Below are 27,037 nucleotides of genomic sequence, written 5' to 3' on the forward strand. Positions count from 1 at the left end.
GCACGCCTTGTCTCTAACCACCGCGCCCCAGGGGCGTCCCCGCTCGGGCCCGGGCCACCTGTTGCCTGCAGCTGCCCAGAGCTCGGGCGCCGCCTGCCGGCCACACTGAGCAGCGGCAGCGGGAACCCTTCCGCGGCCGGCGGGGCCTCCCGGGCCCGCATCCCCCATAGGCACCTGAGCCCGCGGCCGGCGACCCTGCGGGGCCGGTCCCGGGGTTGGACTCGGCCCATGCCCTAAGAGCGCGGAGCCGGGCCAGCATTGCCCAGCGAGTGCGCCCTCCCCTCGGCGCGGACCCTGCGGCTCTACGCGCCCTGCGGGACATCCCGCTCTGGGCCGGTGTCGTCGAGGGGTTGGCGGGACGGAGGGAGGAGCCTGTGCGGGCCCGGGTCGCTGGCGGGGAGGAGGGAGTGGGTGGAGCCCGGGGCGGGGCGGTTGCTGCGCTCTCCCTCGCCGGCTGGCCGGCTCCGCTCACCTCTCGTCCAGGGACATGACGGGCACGCCTGGCGCCGCGGCCGCCCGGGATGGCGAGGCCCCCTTGTGCTCCCCGCCCTGCTGTCCGAGCTATGATCTCACGGGCAAGGTGGGTCCAGCGCCGGGGACACCCACGCCGGCTCTGAATGACACCCCGCCCCGCGTCCCTTTCCGTGAGACCCCGGCTCGCGCCCCTTCCTGTCTGCGTCTGGGTGGGACTCAGCCCTTCCCCCAGGCAGCCGGTCTCTCCGAGGAGGGAAGGAGGAAGAGTGAGGACATGGCCCCTGGGCCCGTCCCAACCTCTGGGGATCTGGATGGCTTAGCGGGTGCGGGGTAAGGAAGATCGGAAAGACTGAGCGACGCCCACCCCGCGGACCCCAACTCAGCTTTCTTCTGCCCCGCTGTGGCCAGTACGCGTCCCCGGGCACCCCATGCTTCATGGTTAGGGTTAAGTGCACAATCCCCCTGGGCACAGGCTAGGACGGTGCTAGGAAATGGGGCTGCCCGGAGACGCAGGGAGGAAGACCCTGGTGGCGGCGCAACTCCGGGTTAATGACCTTTTCCGTGCTACGCTGAGATCTGACATCGTTTTAAGGCCTTAGGTACCCCAGCTGCCCCCAATCCTACCCCTTCCCTCTCCACCCGCTCCAAGCACTGCCTCGCACCTTCCTCCTGGAGGATGCTGCTAGCCGGCATGCAGGCCCACCTGGGAATTTTTAGAACCTGAGAAAGATCTCAGCGATTAGTCACAACATCCTGCACCTGGGAAAACTGTAAGGCGGCTCTCTGGGGCTTGTTCCCTCTGCAGGAGTGCCCTGTCTGGAAGCAGGTGGGGGCGGCAGTGCACACTGGGCCGTCTCCCCTCCATCTGTGCCCTTGGAGTGAACAGGTACCAGAAACTCTGAAAGAGATGCTGAGGGGCCCAGAGCTTGCACTGTTCCTCCTAGGCTCGGAGTGGAGGGGCCAGGGCTGCCCTGGATCTTGCTGCACGGCCTCTTTCTGTGCCTTGGTTTCCTCCCCCACCCCAGGGGTCACTCTTGCTGGGATCCTTGGCCTCCACCCCTGTTTCAGGGGAAGCCACTCTGCAAGTCAGCCGCCCAGAGCCGTTGAGATAAGCGTCCTGTGTGGGCTTGTGGCAGGAAATAGTCCCCTGTGCCATCAGGGGAGGGGGAGCTGCAGATGGCCAGCCCCCAGGCCTATGGGGATGGCCTGACCTTGTTGCCCTGCAAACCAACTGGGCTGTTTGCCCAGGAGGCGGTGAGGCTGGCCAGGGCTGTTTGTTTGTGTTTGGTGGAATTGCCCCAGCATGTTTGCTCAAGGCAGCTGTGATCTGTAAAGTACACAGGCATCTGCTCTCCCTCCCTGCTTTCCCCTCTGGGGCTGGGACCCAGGAGCCAGAGAGGAGTGCAGCCTTGGGGGGGCTCCCTGTCCCCCACACCTTCATCTGTCCCTTGGCCAAGCAGCATCTACAGGAGAGTTGGCCCCTAGGACAGTCTGAGAGGAGTCTGGTGGGAGCTACTTGGACCAGACTAGGGGCCATGGGGGCCACAGGCAGGCAGTACCCACCCCTGGGCCCCTCTTCCCTGAGTCTTAGGTGGTTCATGGCAACATTATTAGCCCTAGCCATTAACAGACTCTAGAAAGGCCTCCAAGAAATTATCCCTGGCCCCTTCTACTTCCTGCGGAAACCATGCCACAGAAAGGTTAAGGAGTAGTCCCAGAGTCACACAGGAGGCCATTTACAAACCAGGACCCTTCAAACACCTTCTGCTCAGCCCCCTGCCTCTCTACCAAAGTTAATGAAGCCCAGTACCCCACGTCCATAGCAGAAAAGCCTTTGGGCTCCATTGTCAAGTTAAGAACCTCAAAAATAATTCAAACCTAGTCCCTGCTCAACCCATTAAGCTGTCTAACCAACCAGTTGGGAAAATTCCAGCAATAGGTCTAGACCCTTGTTCCCAAAAATTGGGGAATGGCTGGACAAAGGGCTCTTCTCCGCCATTCCCACATGATCCCTAGAGAAGATGAGCAGACCCTAGCCAGAGGATGGGGAGGGCCCTACCCCACCTCCACATGTGGCCTCCTGGGGATGACAATTTGCAGTCCTTTGTCCCATTTGGGGGGTTTCTACTGAAAGAACTTCAGACTAAACATCTCCCCACTAAAGTATAAATTTCAACCTTCCCTAATTCATGCAGCCCTTTTATAAACATAAAATGTCATTAGAAACTTCCTAATAAATGTTCTGACATGCCAAACTAAACAAACAATAGTAATTCTAGATATACAAATGACAGTGCCCCGCCCCCAGCAGATGCTGAGAGACTCCCCTGGGTGGGAATCCCTGTCCAAGGTATTAATGCTCCCCTTTCCGGTCAGCATAGCCCAGCCCACCCATGTACGTGAGTGGAACACACACACACAGGGACCCAATCCTTGCATGGTGGGCAAATGTGGCCAGAGGCTAGACCATAAAAATGTGCTGGTTCTCTGGTGCCACCAAGCACAGCTGGGGACTCACTCACTCATGGTGAGGTCTCAACTAAGGCTTCCAGGAAATTGGATGCAGACAGGGGGCACAGAGGGAGAGCCTGGGAGGCCGAGTCGGCAGCATGGAGAGCAAAGGCAGGGTTAAGGCCACGGCGGGCTTTCCAGAAGCAGTGCCCCTGGTGCAGTCAGCATCCTTCCCCAACCCTCTGTCCTCCTCTGGTCCTCTGTCCAGGTGTCTCTCCCTGGAATCCCAGAAGCTCCCCCATCCCCATTAACTGCCTCTGCCCCATCTCCTAGGTGATGCTTCTGGGAGACTCAGGCGTCGGCAAAACCTGTTTCCTGATCCAATTCAAAGACGGGGCCTTCCTGTCCGGGACCTTCATAGCCACCGTCGGCATTGACTTCAGGGTGAGGTGGCTGCAGGCTCCTCCTTCAGGCAGTGAGCCAGGGCAGTGGCTCAGGCACAGGGGCTGCCCTCTCCTCGCCCACCCTGGCTGCTGAGGACTCCTGTGGCTCACTGCCTGGAGGGTACCAGGGGCGCTCCCCCTGGGACCACAGAGGTGGCCAGGTTAAAGGAATCTGGGCAGAGCTGGCTCCTTGCCCACCTGCAGGATGTGAAAAATGAGACTGAGTCTTCCTTTTCCTCCATCCTGAGGGACTGCCCCCAAGCAGGGCGGCCACCTCCACAGCATGAGCTGAGCTTCTTGGCCCTCAGAGCCCTTGCCCACTGCATCCTGAGCTGGGCCTCTTTGGCAAGGCCTCAAAGCTCAATCAGTCTTTCTAGAGTTCCCAGGAGGCACGGCACTGCACTGGGTTTACGAGCTGGGCTGGCCACGTGGAGAGACGGCAGCTCACCAGGGTTGCTCCATCTCACCTTAGTGACTCCATCTAACAAGTCCGCATCAGAGATGCTGAGCGCCGTACACCCAAAGAGTCCAGGAAAGAGGGAGTCTAACCCTAGCAGAGGGGCTACGCAGCTTCGAGCGGGTGGAGGTGAAGCTTCTTTGGTGAGAGAGTGAGCGGGCAGCTACAGGAAAGGTGATCCTGCAGATCTGGCCTCCGGCCCCCAGCATGCTGGTGGGCACCTCACCTCTAAGGGCGTGGTCACAGGCCCGGGCTGAGCTTGGGAGAGGAAGGCCAAAGCCAGGAAGGGCTGGGCCCTGTGCTGCCTGCTGAGCCCTGGAGAGAGCCAGGAAGCTTCTCCAGCTCTCCTTGCCCTGCTGCGCTGTGAGAAGAGCAGATGCAGTCCCCAGGAGAGATGACCCCACAGAGGAAGTGTGTGCGGACAGGGTCCCTGATGCCCTGGTGGGGTGATCTGACAGGAGACGCCTCTGGGGCATGCTACACCCCCTCTAGGCCTGGAGAGGGACCTGCACTGCATGGGATGTTTGCCGAGCTCAAAAGCCAAGCCTCTCCTGCCCTCCCCCACTCTGCCTTTTTCTCTTTCAGAACAAGGTGGTGACCGTGGATGGCATGAGGGTGAAGCTGCAGGTGAGACCAGAGGGTGAGACAGAGGCCGGGGCCCCGAGCCACAGGAGGCGTGCAGCCCCGCCCTGGGCCTGGGGTAATTTCCTGTGGGGCCCTCGAGAGAGGAAATGGCTTTTGTTTGTTTGATGTCTGCAGAAAAAGCAGTTCCCAGGCACCCTCTCTTCTATCAAAGGCAGCTCAAAATGCCTTGAGACAAGCTCAGCCCCCCTCCATCTCCTCTGCAGTTTCCTGGGCCGCCTCTGCTCTAGGAGGTTGGACACCCTCAACCCCTGGGCTCTGAATGAGCTTGAGAACTTGGTAATTACCACCGTCCAGGAGGTCATCAGGTGCTCAGCAGCCCATGAGAACCCAAAGAAAGAAAGAGCCCCACCTTCGCACAGGCATCTCATAGCACAGTGTGGGTCCCCTCCACCTGCACAGTCCCCACACTCTGCCTCCTTCCAACCATTTCTCCATCCCCTCTCAGATCTGGGACACCGCAGGGCAGGAGCGGTTCCGCAGCGTCACCCATGCTTATTACAGAGATGCCCAGGGTAAGTCCCTCATGCAACCCCTACCCCAGCCCCTTGGTGGCATCCATGCTGCTGCCTAAGTCCCCTGATCCCTCTCCCCCTCCAGCCTTGCTCCTGCTCTACGACATCACCAACAAAGCTTCCTTCGACAACATCAGGGTAGGTCCTCCCTTCCCCTGGCTCCTACCCACACACAGCCAAGGCAGGGCGTGTGCCAGCTGGGATTGCTTCCTGCTCTGTGGGAAGGAGGAGGAGCATACAATTCTGCCACCTTCTTAAAAACACCTAGCTGTGACTCAGAAGTCATATCCACTGCTGAGTATTTGATGGCCACAGGGGCACAGAGGCCAAGCAGGCTGTTGTGACCTGTGGCACCCGCATAGCCCTGCGATTTATGTGTGTGTTTCATGTCAAAGTGTTCAGAACAGCCTCAGCTCCACCCTGGACAGTTACCCATGGAGACCAAGGGCAGAGACCAACCAGAAAAGTCTACACATTCATCCAGCACCAGCTTCAAAACAGTAATTTGGGCAGACATATCGTGAGTGGCTGCATCCTCACAAGAAAACTATTAGAGAGTAGATACAATAATTGAATGAATTCAAGCACCCACTCTGTGCACAACATTGTATAGGTTTCATGTACTCCCTGAACTCAAGGACAGTTTGCTGGGGGAATAAGACATATAGCTGTACAAAGGATGGCAAATCCATGGCACTCTTACTACCACTTCCAACCCCATACTCACGGCAGACATCATGAATCAATCGCTGTATTTTTGATCGCTGAACCCTGATGTGGTGTTAGAGTCCTTGACAGGGCACGTCAGGAAATCACTGGTGACCACCGACTGAAATTTGACATAAACTCTCCATGCCATCTTTATCTGCCATAAAACGGGGGGTTGTGCTGATGAGAGTTGGGCAATCAAGGAAGGCCACCCAGGACTGGAGAGGCCAGACGAAGGCACGGATGAGAGAATGCACAGGGTGTCACGTTCAGGGGTAGTGAGTAGCTGAGCAGAATCAAACAGGCCAGAAGAAGAAAGAGCAAGAGGGAGAAGAGTGGCCCAGTCCTCAGCCTCAGCCTGGCTCAGCACGCCTTTCCCGCAGGCCTGGCTCACTGAGATCCATGAGTGTGCCCAGAGGGACGTGGTGATCATGCTGCTAGGCAACAAGGTGAGTGGCTCCATGCAGGGCCAGCCCAGCCCTGCACCTCCTCTCCCTTGGCCGCAGCATCAGCACCACCCAGCCCCGTAGTCACCCAAGAGCAGTTATGTGGACATCCTTCCCCCACGCCCACCCTGCAGAGGATCCTCCAGTCTCCAGTTCGGGGGCAGACATACCCTGCAGCTTCTGCCCACCCCATCTGCCCTCTTACAGCTTTGGACAAATGGCGTCTTCCAGGGAAAGGCCAAGCTGCTGCCTGAGAGATCCAGGGTTGCGCAGCTCTCGGCCCCCATTAGAGCATAGTGAACAGGGTTCTGGGCCAGGGGCTAGGACTGCAAAGGGTTAGTCCCAACTGCTGTCACCCCTCTGGGGCTGGATCACCACAGCCTTTGCCATGGAGAGTTACCCACTTCCCAGAGCCAGGGGTGAGATCCCAGGACTAGGCAGAAACCCTGGCTCTGGGCCCGCAGTCCCTCAGGCTACCAGCAGAGGGCAGGCAGGGCCTGCTCCTGGGGCAAAGGACGGGCCAGCTGGGGTCAAGGTTTCCTTCCCCAGAATAACCCATATGGCCTCGACAGGCGGATGTGAGCAGTGAAAGGGTGATCAGTTCGGAGGATGGAGAAACACTGGCCAGGGTAAGTGACTGCCCGTGGGGCAGGGTGAGAGGTGGGGCAGCCAGAGGCTGGCCCTGAGGACACTCTCTCCCCAGGAGTACGGCGTTCCCTTCATGGAGACCAGCGCTAAGACGGGCATGAACGTGGAGTTAGCTTTTCTGGCCATTGCCAAGTGAGAGCTGAGCAGGGAAGGGAACCCTGCGGGGCAGGGAGTGACATCCGGGAATCCAGTGGGGCCTGGCCCCTGGCCCGGGCCTGGGCCCACCTACATCTTGCATGCGCAGATCCCTTTGCCCCAGGCCATGGGAATGGGGGTGGGAGTGGGATGGGGGGAGTGGGCAGAGGGCTGCTTTGCGCCTCACTCCCAGCCCAGCCCAGCCCATTGCCTCTTCCTCTTCGAGGGAGCTGAAATACCGGGCGGGGCGGCAGGCGGATGAGCCCAGCTTCCAGCTCCGAGACTATGTGGAGTCCCAGAAGAAGCGTCCCAGCTGCTGCTCCTTCGTGTGAAGCCCAAGGGACAGAGAAGAAGCTCCAGAGGCCAATGGGGATGCAGCTGTCTCCCCCAGACCTGGCTTATTGGGGGTGGCAGAGCCAATGGGGAGAAAGTCGGGAGACCCAGTACACAGCCCCTTCCCGAGGGGAGCATACTCCAGCTCCCACCCTAGTTCCTGTAGCTTCCTTGCATCCCAAAAGGGGGTAAAATATGTTTATTTTGATGCTATATCATTTAATACCAAGAAAAAAAAGGTACCAGGGTGCCCAGAAAACCAAGGTAGGGACCTGGTGGCCCTGCTAGGTTGCCTTCTAGGATTTGGGACTAGGACTTAGGGGGCTGGGCCTCCCTCCTAGTCCTGACAAGGGTGGGATTGCCCCAGCTGGGCACCAGGGGACATGGATGCACTTCAGGGGTACAAGGGCATGTAGTGTCCCCATCAGCACCCTCTCTTCACCTGGAGAGAGTGTGAGCAGGCCTGAGCCTTCACTCCCTCCTGCCCTCCGGGAGCTTATCTTCCCCAGTAAGGTGGGCTCTTGCCTGGGAGCTAGACAGAAGCCCCAGGGAAGATGAGAGATGTGGAGATTGGGAGGAGAGTGGAGTAGCAGAGACCTCGGTCTGTCTGGCTGGCTACCTCTGGCCTTACTGACACCCCTACCTACTGGGGTGTGCCCCTCCTCCTCCACACACAAGCACATTGGGGCACCAGGTTCCTGTCCTCTGGACCTCAGATCCCAGGGGAGCCCCTCTCCTCTGAACCCCTGTCTTAGCTACCTTTCTTCCTGTGCCGCTAGACACCTCGGATCAGAAGTAGAAAAGGATCTTTCTTCTAGTCCCAATCCTTTGGCAGGTGCACAGCCCCACAGGCAACTTCTTCAAGCAGCTGTAGCGCTTAGCTCTACTGGGTCAAGAGCCAGATGAAGAGAAACCCCTGGCTCCTGGAGCAGTTGGGAGGCAGACCTGAGCAAGCCTCACCCCACATGTATCCCCTTAAGCTCCGCCTCCTCCCTGACCACCCATGCCCCTTAACTTTTCAGACAGACACCAGGGCCAAGACTACTTTATCTCCCCTCCTACTGGGTCAGGTTAGGGGCTGGGAGGCCATCCATTTCTGCGTAAACCAATGCAATGTGGGTAATTCTGGGGTGGGGAGAGGGGTAGCAGGGAGTTCATGTGGACTCCTTGGTCACATGTCTCCCAGAGCCCTGACTCCAGCCATTGGAAGTGGAGAGAAGACATGCAGGTCATGACCTCCGTGCACCTTTACTCCAGCTCTGCAAGTCGGGGGTGGGGGAGAAGGGTGAGAAAGAAGTATGCATTGCACACTTTTGAGGCTACTGCATTTTTGCTCCTAAGGCAGAAATCTTGCTCTCTGAGCAGAGTCAGCAGCTCCAACTTGGGCCCGATAAGAAAGCTCTCCACGGCCTCTCCCATGCAGAGCAGGGAGGAGCCTGACCTTGCCAAGTCTCTTCTGGGGCCCAAGGCAGGTTGCAGGAGATCCAATCATGTAGACAGCTATGGGCCTCTAGCGTTTGTGTTTTTCAGAATTAAATTGCAGTATTTTGGAAAGTACACCCTGTCCATTGTTTCTTTGAGGTGACTGCTATTGCATGGCGAGGGACGGTCACTGCCAGAATCATTTGATCCATCCTTCAAAGTCCTCAAATGATCACCTCACCCTTAACCAACTGCCTCCCAGCCTCATCTGGCAAGAGGGAGCTAGAAGGCTTATCTTACAGTCCTAATCATTTTTCTTTCTTTGTTGAGAAAAGCCAGGCTCCTTTCCCTGTAGAGTGTCCCCAGAGGTTGATCACCTGCCTCTCCCTGCCCACCTCTCTAGCCGAGGCTGCCCAGGCATTGCCCTGGGTGGTCCGCCTTCAGGGGGCTGCGAGATCTCAGACTCTTTGCTGAATACTCCTACAAGTATTCAGCAAAGAATACTTATATTGCGCTGAGTCCTGGCACAGCGCAACGTGACTGCATAAACAGGAAAATACCCTTATTCAAACTGTTGGGCTGGAGGAGGACGACCTCTGTCTTACTCTCAAGACCGCTGGGCCTTCGCTGCCCCGGGAGCGGGAGCGGTTGCCCCGGCAACAGTCGCTCTCCCTCAGTCGGAGCCGTAGACCCGGCTTTGGCTAAAGGCTGTTAAAACCTCAGAGTCCTTTACCCGAGGGCTGGCTCGCCCCAGTCCCGGCCACAGGTTGGCGAAACCAGGACCCCGCCCGCGGGGCCCTCCGCCCAGCGCGGGGAACTCGCGGGGCCCCGCCCCGAAGCCGGCACTTGGTAACAAACACTTCCACTTCCTGAGCGCTCTTTCCAGGCCCGCCGCTGGGCGCCGCGCCGCGCTCAGGCCCCGCCCCGCGCGTTCCCATTGGCCGGAGACGTTCACCCGGCCCGAGCACTTCGGTCTGTGGGGGTCTGATTGGCCCGCGGTGGTCCACACCCTCGGCGGGGCCCCGCCCCCTGGGTAAGGGGCCGGGGCGGGCTCTGGGGCGCTCAGACGCCGCGCGGGGCGGGGATTGGTTAGCGCTCCTCTCTCGGCTCCCGGCGGTTCGCGGCAGCCGGCGGTTCCCGGGACACCTGCTAGCTCAGCCGGTCCGGCGGCGAGGGGATTCCCTGCCGCGCTCCCTCCCGCCGCCCGGTTCGCTGGCCCGTGAGAAAGACTGCCCGTCCAGTCCCCGGCCCCCGACGGGACCGCGCGTCGCGCCGCTGAGCCGTCGCTGGGCGAGATGAGCGAGGACGCGGCGGCCGGGGCGCCCCTGCCCCGGCTCTGCTGCCTGGAGAAGGGTCCGAACGGCTACGGCTTCCACCTGCATGGGGAGAAGGGCAAGGTGGGCCAGTTCATCCGGCTGGTGGAGCCTGGCTCGCCGGCCGAGAAGGCGGGGCTGCTAGCCGGGGACCGGCTGGTGGAGGTGAACGGCGAGAACGTGGAGAAGGAGACTCACCAGCAGGTGGTGAGCCGCATCCGCGCCGCGCTCAACGCCGTGCGCCTGCTGGTAGTCGACCCCGAGACCGACCAGCAGCTGCAAAAGCTCGGCATCCAGGTCCGGGAGGAGCTGCTGCGCGCCCAGGATGGGCCGGGGCAGGCCGAGCCGCCGGCTGCCGCCGAACATGAGCTGCGAGCCGCCGCGTCCGAGCCGGAGAAGAGCCACTCGGAGCGGGTAAGTCGGGTGCGGGCTGGAACGGGGTGGGAGGAGGATCGGGGAGAGACCCCGGCGCCCCGGCCATCCAGCTCCAAGCCCGCTGTCTCTGAAACTCGAGCTGCGAGGGGGAGACCGCTTCCGCCCGCCGACCGGGCGCCCGGGCTGTAGGAACACAGGCTTGGGGCTGCGTCCCGCCACCCCATCCCCCTCCCCAGGCTAGGCTGGGAGAAGCTGAGCGTCTTTGCTGCATGCACCTCTTGTCCCCTAGCCTTTCGGAAGACAGCGAACCCTTTTCCTCTGATCTGTTGGTGTCTGCTCCCGTTCCTCGGAACCCCCCAATCCCTCCCTTTACCGGAGCCCTTTCGGCCACCCCTGCTTGCAGCTGGGCCAGGAAGGGGGCTTCTCCGCCCCAGAGGCGCCAGCTTCCTCCCCGACCCCGACTTCAAAAAGTTAGAGGAATAGCAATCTCTGGCGTGGGAGGCTCCCCCTGCACCTACCCCCTCCCTCGCAACCCGCTGGTGTGTGTCATTAACTTCAACCTGGCTGGACTTCATCCTCCTGAACTCCAGTGTGACTTCTAAGCAATAGAGGAACCCCCACCATCTCTGAGCGATGTGTGGGGGTGGCGTGCGGGAGGAGGGGCAGAGGCATCTCGGGAGTGATGGCTCTGCCACCCAGGAGGATTTACGATTCTCAGGAATGTGAGGAGTAAGCGCTAGCTCGTATCAGGGAGGGGGAAGGGAGGACCTTGGAGGAGGAGGAGAGAGATGGCTAGGGGGAGGGAGAGGAGGGAGTGTAGGGAGGCACGTGGCCATGCAGCCCCAGCAGAGCTCAGTGAGCAGGTGGTCTTGCCCTGGCGTTGTCACACTCACTCCAATGCCTGGACAGCAAGCAAGTTGGTTGCTTTTTGTCTATGTTTGGTGTTTCCCCAAACGGCCCCAGTTTGGATCAGCTGCAGGAGGGGCAGCTGGCATAACAGGAGTTGTTGTGCTGAGCCTCCTGTCCCCAGAGAATGAAGTGAGGAAGCCTCAGGGTGCAGACTGGGGAGCAGGGCCTGGACTCACCAAGGCACCTTCAGCTTGCACCTAGTGGTAGCATGTGGCAGGGGTGTCTATGGGGCCAGAGAATCTTCTCTGGACAGAGAAAGGGCACCGTTCAGCATTAAGGTAGAAGGTGGAGCCTGAGAGGATCAACTGGTTTGGTGGAAGTGAAGGAAGTGATGTCACCAGGAGCCCTGTCCGGCCAGAGCTGGGTGTTGGGAATGCCAGGGCCGCCAGGCTCCCACTTCCTGCCCCTGCCAAGCTGGCATTGGCAAGGGGAGGGGCTGAGCTGGAGCACCCCTGACAGGGGGTTGACACCAGGGAATTGGATCTGAAGACCTCTGGTCCCAGGCAGAAATGCAGTTTGAACTTTGTGCTGAGTCCATCGATTTGCCATTCCCTTTTTTTTTTTGGACTTTGGCACCCACACAAATAACCCGCCCCCCAAGTTACAGTCATGTTCAGCTCCTCCCTTTGTCCTTTTGGTTGTGCTGCTAGTTGCCAGAGGTCCTGGGAGGAGGCTAACTTGGAGGCCTGACATAGCTCATGCACTCAAATGCAGCAGGCTTGGTCTTCCGGGTGAGCACAGAATCCAATGCCCCCAGGTGGTTCTGTCCACCTACATGTGTGTGTACTTCGTTAGGTACCACCTCCAGCGAATCCTGGGGGCACCATCACCAGGCAAGTCTCTGTACTCCTCTAAGCTTTAGTTCTCCCATCTATAAAATGGCATTGGTGATGTGGTGCCTGCCTTCTCTAGAATCTTAGAAATAATGGGAAGTACTCAAGCCCCTGCTACATGTTAGATTGGGCTCCTTTATGTCCAGGCATTTGAATCCCAGCTGTGTGCGACCAACTCCTGCAACCTTATTCATAGCCAGTCAGGACGGTGAAGTCCCTCTGGTAGAGAATTTCCACAGTCTGGTTGGGTGAGCTCGCAGTTGACCACCTGTTATTGCAAAAAAGTGTTAATGAACATTGTAAGCATTGGGTTTTTTCCTAAAACTCATCTCCTATTCAAAACATCTAATTGAGATTTGCTAATTAGCGTTAGCCTGAATTTGTGTGCAAAGTGGGGCTGTTCCCTTAGATTCATTAGTTCCAAGTGGAAAAGAGCCCTGCAGAGGGGTGCAGAGAGGGGTGGGCCATCTCGCTGGGAAGCAGCCAAGGGCAGAATGGTACTGGCAGAGGCTGAGGGTGCTGGTCAGCCTAGGCCTGGAAGTGTACTGCCTGCTCTGCCCACCCGATTTGTTGATAGCTTTCCCCACATCCACCCATGAGGGGACAGGAGCAGCACACCCGCCCTGTTGCTCCCCTGCTTAAAGCCCCCCTCTCCCTCTCCGCAAGGCCCAAACCCTTGAGCTTGGGCCCTCAGGGCGGGCCTGAGCCAGCTCAGCTGAACTATGGGCTGCCTTCAGCCAAGTTACTTCACTTCTGTAAGCCTCCATTTCCTGTTGTGTAAGTTGGGGGTGATAGCTACCCCGGGATTACATGAGGACGCATGTAAAGCAGTAGCTCAATGCCTGGCACTGACTAGGTGCTCAGTAAACCTTTGTTGTGGTGTTGCAGTTAATAAATATTTCACAGTGATGATTACACACCCACCCATGGGGCAGCTAGCACTCGATCTGCCTCCCTAGGCAAGTGCAGCTGTGGCCAAGGCTGGCATTCAGTGAGTGATCAATCGATGGTCGCTGCCAGTCAGGAATTTTATGCTGTTCCGTGGCCCTTCCCGATCTGGCAGCCTACACTCCCACTGACCCCCCAACCCTCCAAATCACACCAAGGGTCCGAATTCCCCTGTGGCAGGCCATAGCTTCTAAGCCTTCACACCCTAACATTCCTTAGTCTGGAAACCCTCTGTCCCCTTCTTCACACTCTGCAAGACCACTGGCCTCCCTGGAGCCATTCCCATGGAGCAGAGCTGGCTCTTCCTTTCCTCCTCCGCTTTGTCCTTATGTCTTTTATCACTCTGAACACACAATATTTTAATCATCTGTCCATGACCTCTTCCTCCACTACATGGTAAGCCCCGAGGGCAACAACTATGGCTTATTTGTGTTTATACTCTCAGTGCTGTGCCCGGCACATGGTAGGGAGTGCTCCATAAATACTTTTTGAGTTAATGAATGAATATATAACAGCTGTCAGGAACTTTGTCATTCACTGCAGCCCAGCACACCTGGGCCTGTGTGTGTGCCTCCAACACGCCCAGAGATTGGAATTCCAGATAGGACCTACCCACTCCTCTGTTCTGCCTGCTAGCAGCTTCCATTTTAAGATTAGAAGCCAAAAGTCTGGGCTTTGGGATCACCCAGATCAGTGTTTGAATCCTAGTTCTGCCACTTACTGGCTCTGGAACCCTAGAAGTTCATTTTACCCTGTAAGCCTCAGCTTCCACCTCTGTGAAATGGGGACACCAGCACCCACCCCACAGGGTTGTTGAGAAGATTCGATGGGATGGATGAGATGATAGGTGTGTAAATGAAAGTGCCTGGCTTGGGGTGGTTCTTGCCAGCCCTGACCTTGATCCCAGGGGCAGAGACTATTCAGGTACCCCAGATAGCAAGGCAGGTGGGTGGGCACAGTGAGCTGGCAGGCTACCCGCCTCTTTCCCAAAGCAGACAGGCCATTCCACACCAAGTTGGAACTTTGGTAGGGCAGACCAGGGTTTGAGCTGCTGGGTGTTTGGATTTGAAATGGACAAGTTATGTGATCGTGTGTTGGTTTCTCCTCTTAAGTCACATATTTGGGATCCTGGCAACACGGGGCAGACCCTGGTTCTTACCTTCAGGTAGAAGGGGACTGCCTTCTCAAAGAATCTCATGTGTCCAGATGGGGAGCCCTTCTCCCCTTCCCCAGACTTCCCATCCCAGGGGTCCCTGGGAACATAGAGGAGTACTTAGGGACAAGGAACTCAGCCAAGGACTTGTCTGTGCCACAGGCCTCTTTATAGCGAGAAATCAGAGCTCTGGACCCCCATGGCAGGTGCCTTGTGCTTTAGTCACTCTACGATAGAGTGGCCCTACCTAGGAGGAAACTCAAATTTGTAGTGTGCCTACGGTTACTCAGCCTATGCCATAAAGACATCGACATACAATTCATTGATTCCCCCGTGACAACCCTGCAAATTAGGTATTGTTTTCTCCATTTTGTAAGTTGATAGTAAGTGTTTATTTGTATCTGGCAAGTGCTAAGTCCTAAGCATGCCTTATCTCATTTCATTCACATGCCCACCCATGAGGCAGATATTGGCCCCATTCTCTGGAGGCTGAGGCTCCATCAGTTAAGGTGGCCAGCCCTAGGACTCAGCAAGTGACCTTTACCACCACAGAGCAGGGGTGTGTCTTGGAACTCCACTCTCTGACTCCAGTGCCTTAAAGGCCAAACGGGTGGGTTGTGCTTGAAGGCATGATTCTGTGCCAAGTGTTTCTGCCCATGATATTCTAGGCCACAGCGGGGCCATCACAGTGGCATGAGTTCAGGCTGCTTGAACCAGCTTCCAGCAAGGGTCCAGGTGGCTGGGCCCTGGTTTGGCCCGGGGCTTCCTGGCATTCTTGTCTCCAGCAGGGCATCCTTCAAGGACCGCAGCCCTGATGGGAAGCCTCAGCCCAGAACAGGCAGGCTCCTGTCCCCACCCCTTCTCACACTGTGATGGGCTGGGCTAGGAGTCTGGTAACCAAGTCTCTGCCCCCACCCCCTCCCCAACACACCACCCCTGAACCTGCCCTGCTGACTCTGCACATCGAGCACCCTTGGAGGCCAGTTTTGACTGTTGACTGAAGGCTTCCTTCCCCTCATGGTAGGACAACTCAGCATGTCCCCAGACTCCTAGGCAATGTTTAGGTTCCTGTGTCCTAGAAAAGGACAAGTGGTACACTTGTACAAGGGAATCTGTATTCCCTGAGGTCCAGGTCTCCTCCGGGTTGTGTGGGAACAACACAGAGACCATTTGCCATGTTCAAGTCCCACTCACTCCTGGGTGACCGAGAGCTCTGACTTCTCCAAGACAAAGGCTCCAGCCTCTCCCCATTTGTTGGAAGGTCGGGGCATGTTTAGAGGAGCACGTTTGGGGCTGCCTTCGACAGCACAGGGGCTGAGAGTGAGACCTCTAGGTCTGTGCTGTCTGGGGTGGCAGCCACTGGGCCCGTGAGGCTCTTGGGCACTTGAATTGTGCTAGTCCAAATGGAGTGTGCTGTATGCGTAAAATGCACCCCAGATTTTGAAGACATAGTGCAAATAAAAAGATGTAAAATATCCCAATTTTTAAAAATAGATTACATGATGAATTGATAATATTTTGGACACATTGTGTTAAAATATTAAAATTGATTTCTCTTATTTCTTTTTACTGTTTAATGTGGCTACTAGAAAAATTTAAATTTCACACATGGCTGGCATTCTGTTTCTGTTGGACAGTACTGCTCTAGATCCAAGTTCAAATCCTGCCTTCTCCTTTCAGCTGTGTGTACTTGGGCAATTTACTCTGTCTTTTTGAATCTGGGCTTCCTCATCTGTGAAATGCAGGCAATAATACCTCCCTGCCTGGTTGTCACTGGGTTGTAATGAGAAAATGCATTTAAAGCCCTTAGTGCAGCGCCTGGCGTGGAGTAGGTGTTCAGCAAACGGTAGCTGCTACAATTTCACAAGCTCGTTGAAGGTTCTTCCGTAGCCTCTTGGGACAGCATGTAGGAGTTAAATCCAGAGACTTCTGGGAGGAGAGTGAGGGATGAGGAGGGATGACGGTGGGGTGCCTGCAGGGCAGGGGGAAGGCATGGGGCAGCGCTGGATGGTGTCCAGGCAGACAGCAGCCCAGGTACCAGCCTGCTCCGTCCCAGGCCTGCCCAGCCCTGGGGAGACCTGAGCCAGACTCTGCCCCCTCCTGCCCTCGTGGGTCTCTGTGGCTGGCACTGGCAGAAGAGATGACTAGCCAGAGGGAAAACCTGGCACAGGGCCCCTGAGTCCCGGGGGTGTCAGAGAAGCAGCCCCCACTTTAGGTTATGTCTCCCTCCTGGTTCCTACCCTGCTGGGTTCCAGGGAAAGCCCTTCCCAGTGAGAAGTGGGAAGTACAAGACTAAGGGCTAGGAGTAGCATCCTATTTTGCAAATGGAGGTGTCGGGCATTCCTCAGCCTACACAGACCTGGGGGGATGCAGCGGGAGGGAGAGGGTCCTGTGGGGTAAAATGAGATGACATTGGGGCCACTGGGCATGGGGTCAGTGGCAGCCAAGCCCAGTGCACATCAGCGTGAAGGTGCTCTGAGCCCCTGGTCACTTCCCAGCTGCTTAAAGGACAGTGCCGCCATGCTGCCCTGTCACACGCAGCCCCAGGCAGGGCCAGCTGTCTCCATGCTGGCTTCCCTGAAGAGCCGCCACAGGGCCCAAGCCTGTGTCCTCAGAATCCAGAGCTGCCCCCAGAGCAGCCATGGCTCTTACTAACCCCCACGGACCTGACCCCCAGCCCCACAGAACAGCCGGACTCCTCTTCCCTGCCCCACCCCCTCCATCTTGTTGTTGGGGCTGATTTCCATGTACTGGGCAGCAGGGCACAGGTCTTATGTTCTTATTTGCATAGATGAGCCCTGGGCTGGGCTGGGAGGGGCATTTTTGGGAGGTGGGTGTCACCCTGATTGTTCCTCTAGCTTCCCTGGTGGTCTTCCTGCTCCTCCAGCCCCTCTCCTCTGGGGCCCAGAGCTGGCTGGCCTGCAGGAAGCGGAGAAGCAGACTGGCTGTTTCTGTGGGGCCCATCACCATGGCATCAGTCTGGGAGGGGCTGGCCCCAGTGGGGCGTTGGCCCCCAGACGCCCACAGCCCTCCCCAAGGAGGAGCAGGGAGCTGCCCTGGGCCTGCTCCCCAGAGACGGTCACTGGGATTAGGTATCGACTTTCCCCAGCTTTCCAGGTGGCTGCTAGTGGCGCCTATTGAATTCCGTGCCCGCCATCCGCTCCCTGGGCTGCGTGGGTGGAGGTGATGGGGCGGCCACTTGGGTGGGGCTAGGCTCCCTGGGGAAGAGGAGCTTGAGGACCTGTGTGGGGTGGGGAACCATGAGAAGGGTCTAGAGGCAGCTCTCCTAGCAGCCACATTGTCAGAAAGTGAGACTTGGGCCTGTCTAGCCCAGGGCCACCCCAGGCCAACTGTACTACCATGGGCCGCCATTGCCTCATCTTCCCTCCTGCTCACATGTCTGGGTCTCTGGCCCTCTCCTCTCTGAGCAGATCCTGGTTTTTCCTTGGGGTTGGGTATTCTGGGCCGTCGTCATCACTAGGGGTCCCCCTTTGCCCTCTGAAATATAATTATTGGAAAGCTCTGAACAGACTCCCCTGCCACGTGCCCCTGAAATCCCCTCCCTCTCCCCATGCTCTGGAGCTGGCACCACAGCAGGAGGCCCTTTCTGAGCCCCTGGAGGCCACACGCTGAGCCCAAGAGGACCTGGACTTCACTCCCATGTGCCCCCTTTCCCCAGAGACAGAGCCCAGGCCCTGCCCCAGCAGGTGCGTGAGGGTCCTGGAGCAATGATGGGTGAGCCCCTCCCACCTCCTCTCCCTGCAGGGCCTCACACATCCCCAGGGTGCTGCCCCCAGGGGACTCCTCCTGTTAGCACCAGCCTCCACCCAGGCAGGTGGGGCCTGCTTGACTGCTGACTCAGCAGCGGGCAGTGACACCTCCTGGAGACAGCTGGGTGGCTCCTGCTGGGCTGGGGGCGTGTAGAGAAACAAGGCTGGTCTCCTTGGAGTAGTGGGAAGCCCCCACCCCTCCCTGTGGGAAGGAGGCAGCTCGATAGGGCCCTGTGGTGCCTTGTCTGAATGCCGTCAAGAAGCAGGGGTACCTGGGGCTTCCCCTGGCCCTGTGCAGCCACCACAGACTCACACCCAGAGGGCAGTGGAGCAGGTCCCAGTGCAGGGGAAAGGTAGCAGTGGGCACCTGAGCCCCTCGGGTTCCTCATGGATTGGCGCCAGCAGAGGGGAGCAAGGCTCAAAGCAGACCCTGGAGCTTTGGTGACATATGTCACTAGGCAAAGGGTACTGGGGTGATGCTTGCTGAGCACTGGTAAGGGAAGCCACAGCACAGAGACTTGGGCTGGGGGTGGGCTCCCAGGGGCAGCTAGCACAGCCCTGCCCACCAGGGGAGCACCCAGGGCCTCCAGCCCCTGCGTGCCTACTGCCCCCTCGCCCGTGCCAACCTTATCCCTCAGCTCAAGCGGTAGCCCCGGCCGCCGGAGGCCCTGAGCACCCGGAAGGAAGGCTGTGGTTTCTTCAGCTGCAGCCAGTGCTGTGGAGAGAGCCCATCTGCTCTCCTCCGCCTCACTCCTGCCAAGGCCTCAGCTCCGCATGTGTTGCCCGTTCCAGACCGGGACCCTTAAGGACTGGCCCGCAGTGTGGTGGAAGGAACATGGGTTCCAAGTCACAGACCAGGTTGGACTTCTGGCTGTGTGATGTTGGGCAGCAGGCTTGCCATCTCTGAGCCTCAGTTTCCCCATCTCAAAAATAGACTTGACAAGCCCTGGCCAGATTGCTATGGGAAGGTACTCTGGAGTGAGGGTACCGTGGGGGGGTGGTGGGGAGGAGCAGAGCATTGGTGCTGCCCCCTGCCTGTCCCCAAGATCCACCCTCCCCTCTTTGTCTGGGTGAAGGCCCAAGTTGTGACTGGCTTAGACAGAAAGCTGAGCCTGTCCTGGTAGTGGCAACTGGTCAGACCTGTTCCTGCTCACCTAGGCGGCCTAGGGGAGGAGGCTGGGAGCTTTGTGCAGGGATTAGCTGGAGGGGAGAAGAGCCTCACTCCCGGAACAAGATCCCGGAGGGCTGTGGGAGGAGTGGCCAGGGTAGGCCTGGGGCAGGCGACAGCTGGGTGAGCTGGGAGTGGGCCTGCAGTGAAGCATGGGATGGGGCCAAGGAGAACTTGGCTGCGTATGCCCTGGTGTCTGGGTTCCCAAGCCCCTGTGGACCGCTCACTTTTTCACTGCTCACTCAATTGCGTTGGTCATTGTTGGCAGGGAGTGGCCTGAGCCTGGATTTGGGTAACTGGCGCCAGGCAAGGTCCAGTGTCACCCCTCCTAACTGTCTTGGCCTCCCCACACTTGCCAACAACATCCTGAAACACAGGCAGGAAAGACCTGCCCAAGCATTTAAAGGAAGGCAAAGCCACCCTCCGGCCACCCCCACCCCAGAGAGCAGAAGGGCTGGGCAAAAGGGCTGGGGATTGAGTCTCCTGCAGGTAGCAGCTGCCTCCTGGGGCTGGCAAGTTGGGGCACAGGCCCCTAAGCCCTCCTCTGCGCTCCTTCCCACCCTCCCTTGCCTTCTCCACTCCTAGCTGGGGATTTGGGCTTCACAGCTATCTGACACATCACCCTCCCCCATAATCTCACTTCTCAGCTTAACATGACTGTTCATTACTACTCACAACAATGGCAAAGTCTAGGAGCGGCAGAGAATTACAGTGAGAACATGTTTCCACGTATGTGAATTATCTCATTGGGCCGCACAGCAACCCGGGGAGGCAGGTGGTAGTAAGAGTTGTCTGTGAATGAGGAACCCGAGGCTCTGAGAAGGAAATGACCTGCCCTGGTCACACGGCTAGTCAGCAAGGGAGCTGGAACCTGGCTCAGGGCCTTGACTGTCCATTGGTCATTGCCTGATGTCCTGGGTGATAACCCAGGGCCTGCAGGCTGGACAGCAGCCAGCAGCCCTCCCCCAGGCCTGGGAGGAGGGCCGAGGGGACCCCAAGAAGTCCTTAGGCTCAGGCACTGGCCACTCACACCCAGATTCCTCCCACCGTGCTGTGTCCTAGGGCTGCAGCTTCTATGTTGAGCTGCTAAGTTGGACCAAGCACGTTGAAAGCCTTTCTCAGCTGTGCCTGAGCGCTCTAAGGAGATCTGCCCTTCGACAGGTCCCACTTTCCAGGCCACGACCCTACTGTGCTTCCTTCAGCCCATCCTGACTGTTCACGGCCCTCTCCCCATTCCGGCCCCTTGGGGATCGACAGGGTCTCTGGGGTCCTGTTGCCACCTTTAGCCTCAGCTGGACCTGGCGTTCCTGAGGATGGCCCTGTCCTGTCCAGGACCCTCTACTGTGCTGCCCACCAGGTTTCTGGTTATCTGGCCCCTTCCCGCTGCCTTTTGGCTGGGCCACTTGGCTCGGTGGGGGTGAGGAGGAGCCTGCACAGGTGAGGAAAGGCTTTACTGTAAACATGCTGACCAGCTTTCAGTAAACAGAGAACAGGTGCAAAGGGGCTGGGGTCCCTGATAATGCCTAGGGGCCAGACTGAGCCCCTGATGGGGAGGGATAAGGTCTCAACCAAAATAGCATGTGATTGACCTTAGAATGTCAAAAGGCAAAGGGACCTGAGTGCTAACCTGGTCCCACCCCTCATTTGCCAGAAGAGGAAATGGAGGTGGACAGGGACAGTGTCCTGCCCAGGGTCACCAAAGAGGTCACCTCCCTTTGATGCAATATTGGGTGTCAACACGGGTTTTCCGAGTCCCGGGCCAGAATTCTCCTGCGTTACGTGTAGGATGTAAGCTTGCATTATCCAAATCTTCCTTGGTGGGCAGCTGGGGCCAGGCAGAAGGTAGGGAAGGCGGGAACTGGAACATTGTGGAATGGCACGGACCCTCCTTTATCCCCACAGCGCGAGCTTCGGCCTCGGCTCTGTACCATGAAGAAGGGCGCCAACGGCTATGGCTTCAATCTGCACAGCGACAAGTCCAAGCCCGGCCAGTTCATCCGAGCGGTGGACCCAGACTCCCCAGCTGAGGCTTCGGGGCTCCGGGCCCAGGACCGCATTGTAGAGGTGATGCTCCTCCTCTTCCCTCTTCCCCAGGCTCTTCCCTCCTGACACCTCCCTGCAGATACGCACCAACTCAGGCAGCCCCCCACCATCTACTGCCTGGTTAGCCCACAGGGCGTAGCCAGCCCGGAGTTGCTGGATGAATGGGTGCATGTGGAACACGGGGAGGGAAGAATGGTGGGTGGCGGGTGGATGGATGGACAATGCCTTCCTTACCCCTACTCTCCCCTGGGCAGACACTCAGCAGCCCACGATTCACCCATCAATCCAGGGAGACGTGTGGGGCCACCCCCAGAGCTTCCCTGCTACCAGGCACAGGGGTGAGGGTGGTTGTGATAAAACCCCTCTCCTGAGTTAGGGTTTTAGCCACACTCATTCTCTACTCTTGTGCTGTGCTCACGGGGGAGGAAATGTGAACCAAATGCTTGAGCAGGTCCCAGAATCACAGAGTCTTAGAGCCGGAGATCAGCTCTCCCAAGACCTCTCAACTTACACGTGAGAAAACCAAGGCCCAGAGAGGGAAGCCAGGCAGCAAGTACATAGAAAGGCCAGGGCCCCACCCAGGCCTCCTTCCTAATCGCTCCCATGCCATTTCTCACAGCTGTGTTTGTTTAGTCTTGTCAGGGTATTTTCTTTGGCTTCTCCCACGTCCTGCCTCCCCAGCTGACTGTCAAGTGGGAGGACCATGGGCCTAGTTCAGGACTCTACACACAAGGGGGCTTAGTATCCCCAGGTTGCCAACTGGCTGAGAACAAAGAGGACCATTGGACTTCCTCCACCTACCCGTCCACCTGCCCCAGAACCAGGGCTGTGCCAGTAACCCCCGCCCCCGCCCCGCAGGTGAACGGGGTCTGCATGGAAGGCAAGCAGCATGGGGATGTGGTGTCTGCCATCAAGGCTGGTGGAGACGAGGCCAAGCTGCTGGTGGTAGACAGGGAAACCGACGAATTCTTCAAGAAATGCAAAGTGATCCCGTCTCAGGAGCACCTGAATGGTAAGCGGGCTGTCGTGGGGCAGGGAGTCCCCGAGTCAGGGCTGTGGGCCAGTGCTCAAGACTGTGCTGTGTCCCAGGTGAGGCTTAGGATGCTCCCTCCTCTTTCAGGGGCATCCAGAGCTGTGGGCTGGGGGAGCGTGGGGCCCAGTGTGGGGACAGAAAGTAGGCATTGGCTGCAGGTTTCTGAGGATGGCAAGTGACAGGGGTAAGCTGGCATGAGGGATGGGGAGAGAGACAGGGCTGCTGATCCCGGGCAGAAGCTACAGCACCAAAGGGAGGTCTGAGCCTCCAGCCGATCACCAGGGTAGAGAACTGACCCAGGTTCTCAGAGCAGTGCTGACATGAGGAAAGGGTTAACTCCGGGGAGGCCTTCAGCCTTTGCTTGGTCAGATCAGAGTCCAGTGACAGGGGCCCAGTGCCTCCCCACTCCCTTCTCTTAGGTTGTCTTGGAAACTCAGCCTCGCTGGCTCTATAGAGTAGTGGGTCCCCCTTCAGTCCCTGGGCCCCTGCCCTCCCCATCCCCCGCCATTACTCTGCCAAGCCTGCCACCTCCCCTACCCAAGCCGAAGCCAAACAGGACCGGGCTGCTGCGCCAGGGCAGGGAGGGGTTAAGCAGCGCTCTGCCCCCAGTTTGGACTTTCTCCCTGGGGAGATGACTCACTGAAGATGGTAGGGGATGCTCACTGGGCCACTCTGAGGGTAGAACCTCTTGGGGCTTTGCAATGGGTAGGGCCTCCCTGGGGGCGGAGGTTGTATGTGTGGGAAGGGTCCATACAAAGCACAAACTCAGATCCCAGCTGGAGGTGCCCCCTGGGGAGGCCCTGCCCCACCTGGCCTCACCCAGGGTCCTGGGGGCTCCTAGAGGAGGGGATGGCTCCTCCAAGTCCCTGGCAGACCCTGGGCATGGGAGGTGGGGCTCCACATTACCCATCTCCCAAGTCCATGGAAACCAGAAAACTCAGATAATCCCCTTCCTCAGTGCATGGAGACTAAGGCCCAGAGAAGCCTCAGCCTTCCCTTGGGGACCTGGCATAGGGAAGACACAGCCAAACTGTCCCCCTGCCTCCACCAGCATCCTTCCCCACCCCTTCACCCCTAGGTATTCGGCCCTCGGGCATTCGTCCCTCTTCTCTCTGGCCAGACGACCTGTAGAGAGAGAGGCCTGGAACAGTCTCCTCCCTGTTGTCCCTGTGGGTCACTCCAGGATGGTGTCCCCCCGTCCCTTACCTCAGTGAGGAATGCCCCCTCTCAGGGGCAGCCAGGGCTCCACCGTGACCACTGGGAGACAGCCTGGAGCTGATGGGGAAGGGGCTGGCTCAGGTGGAGGGGAGAGTGTCCCTGGGTCCCAGCAGCCTATCCCTGGCTGGGAGAAGCCAGTGGGGATCAAAGGGAGGAAAAGGTGAGAGTCAGGTATACCTGGCTGTGCCCAGGACCCAGGGACAAGGGGAAAGATGCCCATGAATTTTAAGTTGAGCATTCAGAAGGAACTCACTTTGGCTGACCAGTCCTTGCAGATGGGACAGCCACCTGCGAAGCTCCATGGGGCCTCTACCCTGAGCCCAGTGCAGGTGACCCCAGGCCTGTCTTCTCTCCCTTTGGCCTCTCCTGCCACTGGCTTGGGGAGGGAACACCCAGAACATTGCCCTCGAGCTTTCTTGGCCCCGTTTCCAGATTGGCAAGCAGGAATTGGGATTGTTCTCTCTCTCAGCTGAGGCAGGTACTAACCACAACCTGGGGTGTGGTACCAATTCCAGTGTCCTAGCATAATCATTTTGAAGTGAAATTAAATAGAAAATCTTAAAGAGCATTGCACTGTAGTAAGGGTAAGTATCGTTGTGTGAAACTTTTGTTACACAATCTGTGTGCTGCTGCGTCATCACAGTGGCAGTTGCACTCACAGTGGTTGCAGTCAAAAAAGCTCGAGATCTAGGAACAACTTTTCTGGACTCACCTGTGCTCTGTTCCTTACCTAGGTCCCCTGCCTGAGCCCTTCACCAATGGAGAAGTACAGAAGGTAAGGGCGGATCCCCTACCTGCTCCTCCAGCTCTCAATCCTGGGAGTCAGAGATGGGTCAGAAGGTGGAGTGGTTGGGGGGACAGCCGTCTGGCTCAGACTGAAACCACGGGGGCCCCAGTTCCAGCTCTAAGCTATAGAACTCCCTGTGTACCCCATGGCCCCTGCCTAGGGCCAAGGCTGTCAGGAGGGAGAGGGCTGGCTGGGCCCCTCTGCAGCCCGCCATCCTGGGTGATAAGCCCCCGCCTCCAACTCCCCACCGTACAGAAGGGGCCATTCTTCCCCCCAAGAACAGAGCTTCAGTGTCTGGCCGCGGGCTGCTGGGCCCCTGCTACTTCCAGGGTTGGAAGAACAAAGCCACTCCTCCCCTCCTCCCTGGGCAGAGGGAAGGGGGTGAGACTGGGGAAGAGATGGCAGGGCTGGGCGCCAGCTAAAGCCATGGAGAAACCCAGGAAGGGGCTGGGCGCCAAGCTGATGCTCCAGCCAAAGCCTTCACTCTGGGACAAGCCAACGCAGGCCACAGAGCAGGAGCTCTCTGCAGGGTCTGCTTAAATGTTTCCCTTCCCCAGGAGCTCCTGCCAGAGGACCCGCCAAGGGGGGCGGGTCTCTGAACCTTCTGTCACCCCATCTTTGGGTCTAGAACTCTCCATCCACCTTGTTCCTTCAGGGGCCTGCTTGGCCACTTTGGAGTTAAAGTTTCAAGAATCCTGGGGTGAAGTCCAAGCACAGGCTGGTGGGCACAGATTCTGGGAGCATCACCCATGTTCCCCATGCCAAGCAGAGAGGCAGGCCCCTGGTGTCCCCAGCTCCAAGAAGCCTCTCCTTGGTCACTGACCCAAAAGGCTCTACTCATTGCTTGGAGGCCACATTGGGGAACACATTGGGGAGAGGGAGCAATTTCAGCTAATCCCACAATCGTCTGCGTCCCTCCCGTCCGGGTAGTGGAACCAGGCTGCCCTCTGATCCTTTAAGGAATGTAAAACCATAAATCCAGTGAGGAGCCCTGACAGGCTCAGGCACCACGGATTTGGGGTAGCCGCCACGGCAAGTGGTACTTCTCAGACGGAGCCCAGCCCCTGCCTCGTGAGCTCCGTCTCTTAACAGGACTTTCCTGTCCCATCCCCTGCCAACCCACACCCCTGTTCTCTGTGCCAGGAGAACAGTCGTGAAACCCTGGCAGAGGCAGCCTCCGAGAGCCCCAGGCCAGCCCTGGCGAGATCCAACTCCAGCGATACCAGTGAGGAGGTAGGCCGGCCGGGCAGGGGGCGGCGACTGGGTTACAGGAAGCCGATTCCCAGGCCCCTGTGTTCCTGGCACACCAGCCTGCCTTTGAGGTCACATGCTGAGCTGCATTCTGTTCTTGTGACCTGGCTTCCCTGGGCACAGCACCAAGGGAGCCACCTCACTGAGGCTGAGGACCAGAGTGCCTCACCAGGGACTGACCCCACCTCCTGCCTCCTCTTTACAGCCAAATTCCCAAGACAGCCCCAAGAAACATGACTCCACGGCGCCCTCATCCACCTCCTCCGACCCCATCCTGGACTTCAACATCTCCCTGGCTGTGGCCAAAGAGAGAGCCCACCAGAAGCGCAGCAGCAAACGGGCCCCGCAGATGGACTGGAGCAAGAAAAACGAGCTCTTCAGCAACCTCTGAGCGCCCTTCTGCCAGCCACCCACCCCGTCTCTCTCCCTCCTCCCCAGTTAGTCCCCTGAATCGAATCGACATAAGAATCAGCACCAGCATCTCCTTTCTTGACGACGAGTCTGATTTTTCTAGAGAACTATGTTCTTCCCTTGCCTCACGGAAGGTGACTGTTTTTCTGTCCTGCCCCAATCAGAAAGCAGACTCTGTTCCCCTCCTCCTCACTGAGTGCTTCGTCCTACCAGGTGTACCCTTGCCACCCCTGCCTGGGACATCACTGGACCTGCACCAAGCAAGGATCGCGGGACCAGGCGAGAGGGCATCTTCCCTCGCAAGCCCACGTGATGACTGGGTCCAGGGCTGATCAAGGAACTCTGATTGCAGCAGCCACAGCTCACAGCGGACAGGGCGTCCGTTATCCCGAGGGCTGTGGCTTAGGCATCTTATTTTCATTCATTTATGTTTTTTTTAAGAGTGCAGTTTTGCAGCATTTAGAGGAATTTTTGTTTCCTTGATTAACATGATTTTCCTCGTTGTTCCGGGGCATAGCAGTGGCCTCAGCCTTAAACTTTTGTTTCTACTCCCACTCTCAGACCTCGGCAGCACGGGGAGAGCTTGGCTACCCGCTGCCCCTCCCTGAGCCAGGCACCACCATTGTAAGGAAACTCCTTCGGAAATGCAACTGGTTCCTCCAAACCGCTTTAGCCTCCGTGTCTTCCTTTGGAGCTTTGTTCTCTGGCGTTGGACCCCTTCTAAGTGGAAAGGGAGAAAAGGCAAAGGAGTGTTCCTAGGTGGCCTTTGGCTAGGAAGGTGGGGTGTGGCTGGAGGGAGGACTGAGGTTTCCTGTGATCCCAAGCCCAGACAGCTTCAACCACAGGCCCTGGAACGTGTGGCTGTGCAGGAGTCAGTCCTGTGGCAGAGCAGGGACGCCCCACCCCTTGCCACATCAGGTTGTGAGCACTGACATGGGCCAGGGGCCCCTTATGCAATAGGACATTTCCTGAGCAAAGTGGGAAGTGAGAGCTGAGACCCAGTGCTCTAATTCCAGGAGCGTGGATCTAGGATGGAGCTGGATTTGGAATGTGACTTGGCTTTGCTCTTTCCACCTGCAGCCAGCAAGGTACGGATTCCCAGGAGCCAGCTGAGCTGGCGCCAGGTCCCCTATCTTATCTGGCCACTGACC

The 27,037-nt window shown here is 58.1% G+C and overlaps 2 protein-coding genes across 3 annotated transcripts; both read left to right on the forward strand.

The window, feature by feature from the left end:
* The first annotated feature begins 436 nt into the window (after window positions 1–436).
* Window positions 437–8,809, forward strand: RAB37 (RAB37, member RAS oncogene family). 2 transcript variants are annotated; one of them, XM_045569855.1, is made up of 9 exons: window positions 437–580; window positions 3,259–3,369; window positions 4,411–4,452; window positions 4,916–4,982; window positions 5,068–5,120; window positions 6,074–6,139; window positions 6,709–6,765; window positions 6,840–6,916; window positions 7,146–8,809. In XM_045569855.1, exons 1-9 carry the CDS (start codon window positions 488–490, stop codon window positions 7,249–7,251), a joined length of 672 nt encoding a protein of 223 aa, XP_045425811.1. In that variant the 5' UTR covers window positions 437–487; the 3' UTR covers window positions 7,252–8,809. The 2 variants fall into 2 exon arrangements, with proteins under 2 accessions (XP_045425811.1, XP_045425812.1); XM_045569856.1 differs by lacking the exon at window positions 3,259–3,369 and having other exon boundaries at window positions 442–580.
* An 858-nt stretch (window positions 8,810–9,667) lies between these two features.
* SLC9A3R1 (SLC9A3 regulator 1) lies at window positions 9,668–26,550 on the forward strand. Its single transcript, XM_045569854.1, has 6 exons — window positions 9,668–10,401; window positions 21,046–21,207; window positions 22,045–22,198; window positions 24,172–24,212; window positions 25,368–25,457; window positions 25,681–26,550. Exons 1-6 carry the CDS (start codon window positions 9,970–9,972, stop codon window positions 25,864–25,866), a joined length of 1,065 nt encoding a protein of 354 aa, XP_045425810.1. The 5' UTR covers window positions 9,668–9,969; the 3' UTR covers window positions 25,867–26,550.
* Window positions 26,551–27,037: the final 487 nt, after the last annotated feature.

Source organism: Lemur catta, chromosome 15 (assembly GCF_020740605.2).
Source record: "Lemur catta isolate mLemCat1 chromosome 15, mLemCat1.pri, whole genome shotgun sequence".
Lineage (NCBI taxonomy): Eukaryota > Metazoa > Chordata > Mammalia > Primates > Lemuridae > Lemur > Lemur catta.

What these genes read in the sequence shown, in the direction of transcription:
- RAB37 (XM_045569855.1), top strand. Translation starts at nt 488, where the DNA reads ATGACGGGCACGCCTGGCGCCGCGGCCGCCCGGGATGGCGAGGCCCCC. An exon ending in GCTATGATCTCACGGGCAAG is followed by an intron (nt 581 to 3,258) that starts GTGGGTCCAGCG and finishes CCCATCTCCTAG; the next exon opens with GTGATGCTTCTGGGAGACTC. An exon ending in TTATTACAGAGATGCCCAGG is followed by an intron (nt 4,983 to 5,067) that starts GTAAGTCCCTCA and finishes CTCCCCCTCCAG; the next exon opens with CCTTGCTCCTGCTCTACGAC.
- SLC9A3R1 (XM_045569854.1), top strand. Translation starts at nt 9,970, where the DNA reads ATGAGCGAGGACGCGGCGGCCGGGGCGCCCCTGCCCCGGCTCTGCTGC. An exon ending in GTCTCAGGAGCACCTGAATG is followed by an intron (nt 22,199 to 24,171) that starts GTAAGCGGGCTG and finishes TTCCTTACCTAG; the next exon opens with GTCCCCTGCCTGAGCCCTTC. An exon ending in CCAATGGAGAAGTACAGAAG is followed by an intron (nt 24,213 to 25,367) that starts GTAAGGGCGGAT and finishes TCTCTGTGCCAG; the next exon opens with GAGAACAGTCGTGAAACCCT.